Here is an 8,008-nt window from a genome sequence, read left to right as displayed (position 1 = left end):
TAGGTGTTCATTTAGTCCAGGTGTGAAAGGGCAGTGTGGAGTGCAATAGAGATTGCATCATCTGTGGATCTGTTGGGCTGGTATGCAAATTGGAGTGGGTCTAGGGTTTCTGGGATAATGGTGTTGATGTGAGCCCTGATCAGCCTTTCAAAGAACTTCAGGGCTACAGACGGGAGTGCTACGGATCGGTAGTCATTTAGGCAGGTTACCTTGGTGTTCTTGGGCACAGGGACTATTGAGGTCTGCTTGAAACATGTTGGTATTACAGACTCAGTCAGGGACAGGTTGAAAATGTCAGTGAAGACACCTACCCGGGTTGAAAATAGCAGATTTGGGCACAGATAAACGGCTAAATTGGAACGCAGTGGGTGTACAGTAACATGGGTTGAGGAAAGAGTGTATTTTACAACACCTGTTGTATTCGGAGCATGTGACAAATAAAATTAGATTTGATTTAATTTGACATGAGTTTTATGCTATGAAAATGTGAAGTGCACATTTGGAATGTTTGACTTGCTTGTATGACATCAAAGCGGTGTTTCTTCTAATACTCAACGTTTCATCTTTCAAACTGCAGAGAGTCGTCTTAATTTCCGGCCTTTCCCTCAAACGTTTATGATCACTATGTTTGATGTACAGTTACAAGATAACATGGCGTCATACCTTGGATTTTTCTGAACATCATGAGCCCATGTTTGTCTATTGTGAAGAAGATTTGTTGCGGCACACACACCTGAATGCACTCAGGACTCCTTTCTATGTGCACCACAATTAGGATCTGTTTCCCTGAATTGCATTGTGAAATCCTAACACTGCAATATCGTATTTTATAACTAAAGCGAGTGCGTAAACAACAACAGTAGTGTAAGGGCAGGAAATAACCCCACAACTGTTAAGCGGTTTGGGTTATGCAAATAGAGGTGCAGTAAAAGCCGTGGACGGATGTGGCACCAAGGGGAAAAACTAAGTGACATGACTGACCAAGAAACCTACATTGACTTTCCCAATTAGTTATGGTTAGGTTATGTTGGTTTATGGTTAGTGTTAAGGTGCTGGGGTTAGGGTTCGAATTAGAGTTGGAGTGTGTTTAGGGTTAGAGTTATGGGTTGGTGTGGCCTGGGTGGCCTAGCGGTTAGTGCCACTGCATACTCCACACACGTTTGTCGGATTCCGGCGTGGGTTTTGAATCCAGCCCACTGCCTTAGTGACACATTTGCTGTCTATCTTTCCCACAACTCTCAACATAATATAGAATCCTTAAAGAACATATATAGTTCTTAAAGAGTCCATTAAATAAGACACCCTACCGTAGAGCTCTTGAATGGCCATCCTGTCATCCAGAGGGAGGTTGTAGGATGAGATGTCTTTCACAGCTCCCTGGTAGTAGGGCCTCATAATGGAGGGATCCGAGGAGGAGTGGGACAGACCAAGGGCGTGGCCAAACTCATGCACTGCCACTGTGAAGAGGTCTGTGCTACTGCTGTCCCCTGAGAAACCAGCAGGTGCTGTGTTAATCAGTCGGTTAATATCATCTCTCTCTCTGTCTGTATTTATTGCGGTAATTGAAGATCCATCCATCCTTCCATCCATGCATCCATCCATCCATCTGACTATCTTTAAATACCTCCATAGCTCCAGTACTCATCGTCATCGAAGTGCGTGTCCCCGGCGACGTCATCCCTCCCCGGGAAGAAGGCGTGGGCAAGGGTGCCCCCTCTACCATCGAAAGGGTACCCGTCGTCATGGAGTGAGCGGGTAAAAGACACTCGGATGTCCCCTCCGGGCCCCATATCTTCTCTGTCGCTCCCAGAGAGCTGTCGGAAGCTGAGGGGGGCCACGTCACTCCAGGCCTTGAAGGCCTGAGTCAGGATCCACTTCACCATGTCCGGGTGGAAGACAGAGGTCGAGCGGGAGGGGTTTGGGTAACTGTGGACACTGGATACAGGAAGGACATCAGTAGTACAAACAAATACATAAAACACACTATTATACTGCTTACCAGGTATGGCACAGTACCTGGTGCAAAGAAACCAATGGAATTTTCCCAAATTTAAAAAAACTAAAACATTTGACACTCCAGGCAGGCTCAATCAAATGCTCTAAGTATTTGAAAGATGACAAATACTATTTGAACCCAGGTCTGCGTAGTACTACACTACACAGAAGAATACTCAAATGTGTGAAACTGTTTGTCCCAATGACAAATTTTGCACACCTCCATGTTAGGTCGGTCCTATCCCAGCGAAGGCCTGACAGGGCGTATCTCTTCCTCCTCCTCTTCCTTTTCAACATGTCCTCTGATCCCACAATGTCAGGGAGAGAGCATCTAGGCATCTGCATGAGATTGAGAGTGTCTTTATCTGAAAATACAGAGGCAAGACACTCACACATGACACCCGGTGACTCAAAGCATCCAGGTATAATGCATTATAATACTGTTATAACGCATTATAAGACTCATCATGAGCATGCATGACCCATTTATAATGTTTTATAAGCATTTTATAATGATCCAAACAGTCAGTTTGAGACGGTGGAACACTTTATGCATAGAGACACAACATTTATAAGCCTTGTTATAAGACATTGTAAAAGCTCATACATGCTTACCCCTGCAGGCTTAATAACTTAAAAATGTTAAAGTGTTACCAATGGTTTCAAGCATCTTAATGTTCATTGAAAACCCTTTTTTTGTTTTCAAGGCCCTTCACAGAATATCCCCAGTGTTTGTGCACACACAAGTCGCAATGAAAGACTTTACAGTTGGCTTAAAGGGTCAAGTGACGAAGCTTTACTGTAAGTTGACAGTGGGTTACCCAGTCTGCCCGTTTCCTCGAGCCCTCCGAATCTCTGCATCTCGCGGATCGCCCGCTCGACCCCATCCTTCGTCTGCAGCTTGCTCGTGCGAGGGTCAGGAGGAGGGAGGTACCCATACCGGCTCAACCAATCCTAACAGAGAGCAGAGGTAGGAGAGCAGACTTTGATGTCAGTTGTTGTGATACTAAGGAGCATCACAGCTGATGAAAGCCACCCCCTGCACACGGCACTCCAGGGACAAACCACCCCAGGGACTTTTTCCTCCCCAGTGTTATACACCTTTTTAACCAGAGACATTCCCGGTATCACGTAAAACAGAGAATATGGCCTGAGACAATATCTCAATAATAAAGTGCACTTTGATATTTGAAGGACTTTTAGATTTGATGTATTTTGATGTTTTTTTTAGTTCCTGTCTTAAATTCCTGTCATTTCATGTTTTTAAATATGACTAATAAAAACCCTTGAACCTTTGTCAAGGTCATAGGGTATGTGTTCAGCCTCCAGATGTTCCAGCACCACACAATTACCAACAACAGAGTGTTTCTCTCTTCAGGTCTTGCTGTAATTCAGTGAATCCTGAGTGAAACCAGACAGTGAATCCCTGATCACTGAAGCTGATCATGCTCAGGTTAGCCAACTAGCTAGCTGATTGCGCTCAGGATAGCCAACTAGCTAGCTGATCGCGCTCAGGATAGCCAACTAGCTAGCTGATCGCGCTCAGGATAGCCAACTAGCTAGCTGATCGCGCTCAGGATAGCCAACTAGCTAGCTGATCGCGCTCAGGATAGCCAACTAGCTAGGCCTAGCCCTGTTGGCTTACACTTATAACTGACGTAGCTTCAACGCATTAGACACAACGGCGGTGATACAAGGGGTATTTGTATTGTTTTGTGTGGCTCTTAAGTGATGAAGATTCTGTCAGAGAGAGGGTTAATAAGGTTATGCAGGGTTAATGCCCTCTCTGACCCAGGGTGTTATATTGCACGTTCCGTTTCTCTAGTCCAGGTATTCCCAGGTATTCCTGCGCCATGCTGTCGGGGGTACGCCAACTAAAAATGTGATTCACATTTTCTAAATATATAATTTTTTATTTAACTTTTTTTTTCTCACATTTTCGAACAGTCCATTTATATTTTCCACGGGGCTATTGTTAGGCGGGGCGGAGCAGGTGAACCCAACAGGGATAAGGTAACTAAGGTATTTATTGAGAAGCGGGGGTGGGGGTGCAGGCCAGTGGAAGCTTGGGCAGGTAGCAGGGAACCAGTAACTGAGGCTAAGGCTGGGGAAAGGGGAGTAGGAGCCAGGTGAGCAGGTCGGGAGCGGAATTCAAAGAAGCAGTAGAACGGGAAGCACGACTGACGAGACGAGGAAGACAGGGACCAGAGTCAGTACGGACGGCACTGTAGCGGAGAGAAAAGCAGCCTCAGCCTAGGGAAAACATGCACAATGGGATAACAAGATCAATGCCTCGTTCACTGCCAAAAATAAAATTAAACCATCTAGTGTTCAGCGAAATAACAACACAATGTCAAATACAGGTAGCCTAGTCAAACATTTAACATCCAATCACATTAACCGTTACTCTCTCGCGGGAATTACACCAAATGTAGCTGCTGCTCATGTTGGTATCTGTATTGAAGGCACAAAAGCCATGACAGGGAGACATAATGGAGTGGTAACGCGCGTGCAAGCAGTTGCTCCTGACGCCCCTTGGGTACACTGCAGCATCCACCGAGAGGCTCTTGCTGCCAAGGGAATGCCTGACAGCTTGAAAGACATTTTGGACACTACAGTGAAAATGGTTAACTTTGCTAAAGCAAGGCCCCTGAACTCTCTTGTATTTTCTGCACTTTGCAATGATATGGGCAGCGACCATGTAACGCTTTTACAACATACAGAAGTGCGCTGGTTATCAAGGGGCAAAGTATTGACACGTTTTTTTTTATTGAGAGACAAGCTTAAAGTTTTCTTCACTGACCATAATGTAAACTTGTCTGACCGCTTGCATGATGACAAGTTTCTCACACGACTGGCCTATCTGGGTGATGTTTTTTCTCACCTGAATAGTCTGAATCTGGTATTACAGGGACTCTCCGCAACTATATTCAATGTGCAGGACAAATTTGATCTCCTCTCTGTCTGCATTAACAAGGACAACACACAGGTCTTTCCATCATTGTATGATTGACAATGCCAAATGTGATATGGCGAAGCACCTGTGTTAGTTGGATGTGCAATTACGCAGGTACTTTCCCGAAACGGATGGCACAAACAACTGGATTCGTTATCCCTTTCATTCTCTGCCTCCAGTCCACTTATCGATATCTGAACAAGAGAGCCTCATCGAATTTGCAACAAGAGGTTCTGTGAAAATTTAATTTAATCAGAAGCCACTGCCAGATTTCTGGATTGGGCTGCGTTCAGAGTATCCCGGCACTTCGCGCTGTTAAGATGCGATGCTGATGCCCTTTGCAACCACGTACCTATGTGAGAGTGGATTCTTGGGCCTCACTAGCTTGAAAACTAAATACGGGCACAGACTGTGTGTGGAAAATGATTTTAGACTGAGACTCTCTCCAATACAACCCAACATTGCAGAGTTATGTGTATCCTTTCAAGCACACCCTTCTCATTAACCTGTTGTGAGTTATTCACAATTTTCGATTAACAAATAAGGTTTTATATATAAAGAGCAAAATTATAGATTATTATTATATGATTATTTGTGCATTGGTCCTATCAGAGCTCTTTGTCACTTCCCACGAATCGGGTTGTGACAAAAACTCACACTCATTCTTATGTTTAATAAATGTATCGTATAGTGTGTGTGTGGCAGTCTTACAATGATGGCAAAAAAATACATTTGAGAGTGCGCTGACCCCGGTGCTAGAGGACGCAGCTGGAGGTTGAATGTTGGAAGGGGTACAGGACTATAACACATTTGGGAACCACTGCTCTAATCTATGTACACTAACTCGCTGGAGAAGAGCGAGTTAATGCAGAGGCCTACTGTGTATTGTAGCGATTCTTGGTAAGTGCACTACAGCACTGAGGGAGGTAAATCTCAGGACTGTTCAGCAGTCATATGAAATGTTGGTTTGTCAACTGTCAAAAGAGGGTGTGCCCCATAGTGGTTTACCACACATTGTCCCTAAAGTCAATAACGTTTAACGGTTGGTTACATTTTAGATTTCAAACACTATGGGTGGTATTAATACAGGTTTATTTCCCCCACAGAAATATAGGCTATACATTTTCTAAATATCGTTGTGGCTATGTCTGAAATTTCAAACAATGATTTACATACATAGGCTATAAGCGAAACAAAAAAAAGTCTATAAGCAAAAATATACGAATGGTTTCGATGGAGCACATCTATTTTATACTAAGTAAAGCGGCTATGATAAGATAAAAAATGAAGACAACATAGGACAACTCACCAGTCCTCTGGCATACTGGTCAGGCATCGGTGCGGGCGAGGGATGTCCCGTTGAGATGAACAAGCTCGTGGTAACGGTCATCCATATCAGTCCATACACAGTGCCAAACATTTTCCTGTGAATATCAACCCTGCATCACACACTTACCATTAGAAATCTGTCCAATCGTTTCCAAACTCAGCACAGGTCGGCATCCTATAGAAACTTAAAACAACCATGCCTTTTCACTTTACTGTTATGTTGCTTCTGATGATATTTTGTGAATCGCTGTACTATACCGTTTCTTTATCTCCTGCTGTGTTAGTTTCTTCTAAGGACTAGGCAGGGCAAAAAGGAATCGATCAATGTGGTTAGTGGTTCTCCACCCTCACTTCCTCTTTGTCATTGCACACACACACACACAATAAAACTGCCAAAAACATCTACGTTTGTTCAAAGTATTTCATACCACATTCTGTAGAAAGTCAGTTAAACGTGCTTAAAGAACGTATTTGCATGAGATGAAGTTACAATATGATCAGTAATTTTTGTTTTGGTCTCATCATCATTAAGAACTAGATACTGTGTATCTATACTTCAGACAGAAATGCCAATGTTTTAGGATGTTTTAAAGATCTTGTATCTGTATCATCACAATCTGGCAACAAATGTGCCTTTGTCCATTGTTTTGAAGTGTAGCACTTGAATGTCTGTTGCTGCTCAACATGGTTTGAGGTGAGAGATTGCATCATAAGCGAAAGAAGCAAAAAATCACATTTGCCTTTTCCGCATTGTGAAACTTTGCTACTTACACCATTGTGATTTTGTCAATCGTGCAATGGGAGAATGTTGTATCCCATAAATAATGCTGCATGGATGATAATAGCTAGAAATGAACAATTAGCTGACTCCAGTTCAACCTGAGAAGATTTTCACCATAAGGAAATACACTGTATTAGGACAACATCTATCTAATCAAAGTCACAGGTTCATTTAGGGAAACAGTCTGAGACAGATAGAACAAACAAGCAAAGTTGATTAAATAATGCAGGTGTAGGTTTGCTTGTTTAGAAACGGATTTACAAGGAAACACATCGATACGATTAAACAAATGGCTTTTCAGTTCCTAGTTACTTTCTGTATGGCTCTACGGCTCCCTATAGTAGGCCTACCCAGTGCTTTCACAGAGACAGAGGCTTTTCAGTTCCTAGTTACTTTCTGTATGGCTCTACGGCTCCCTATAGTAGGCCTACCCAGTGCTTTCACAGAGACAGAAGGTTTTCAGTTCTTAGTTACTTTCTGTATGGCTCTACGGCTCCCTATAGTAGGCCTACCCAGTGCTTTCACAGAGACAGAGGATTTTCAGTTCCTAGTTACTTTCTGTATGGCTCTACGGCTCCCTATAGTAGGCCTACCCAGTGCTTTCACAGAGACAGAGGCTTTTCAGTTCTTAGTTACTTTCTGTATGGCTCTACGGCTCCCTATAGTAGGCCTACCCAGTGCTTTCACAGAGACATCTGACCAAGTTCACTAAACTCATCAAAAACAGTGACAAAAAACATCAATGCAGAAAGAATAGAAAGGGTGTTTTTTCACAGCATTACAAATAAACAGTACATATTAATTGAAATATAAAATGCACAATATAAAACCATCACCTTAAGGGAGTTGAAGGTTCAATAAACCGCTTGGACCTAAAAGCAGCAAAGCCCCTACAAACACATGAAAACAACTGAAAACCAAAAGGCAAAACTGTATATACCCTGTAA

General features: G+C 43.1%; 1 protein-coding gene across 1 annotated transcript in view; it reads right to left on the bottom strand.

Moving 5' to 3' along the window:
- LOC139570024 (matrix metalloproteinase-25-like) overlaps positions 1-6,647 on the bottom strand; it is a gene marked incomplete in the record, with an annotated part of 17,778 nt that extends 11,131 nt beyond the window's left edge. The window contains 6 exon segments of the mRNA XM_071391458.1: positions 1,308-1,487; positions 1,625-1,935; positions 2,216-2,360; positions 2,817-2,949; positions 6,261-6,390; positions 6,539-6,647. Of these exon segments, the coding sequence (XP_071247559.1) occupies positions 1,308-1,487; positions 1,625-1,935; positions 2,216-2,360; positions 2,817-2,949; positions 6,261-6,371 (880 nt within the window).
- Between the last annotated feature and the right edge of the window lie 1,361 nt (positions 6,648-8,008).

Source organism: Salvelinus alpinus, chromosome 3, assembly GCF_045679555.1.
Source record: "Salvelinus alpinus chromosome 3, SLU_Salpinus.1, whole genome shotgun sequence".
NCBI lineage: Eukaryota > Metazoa > Chordata > Actinopteri > Salmoniformes > Salmonidae > Salvelinus > Salvelinus alpinus.
This window is presented reverse-complemented; position numbering and strand designations above follow the sequence as displayed.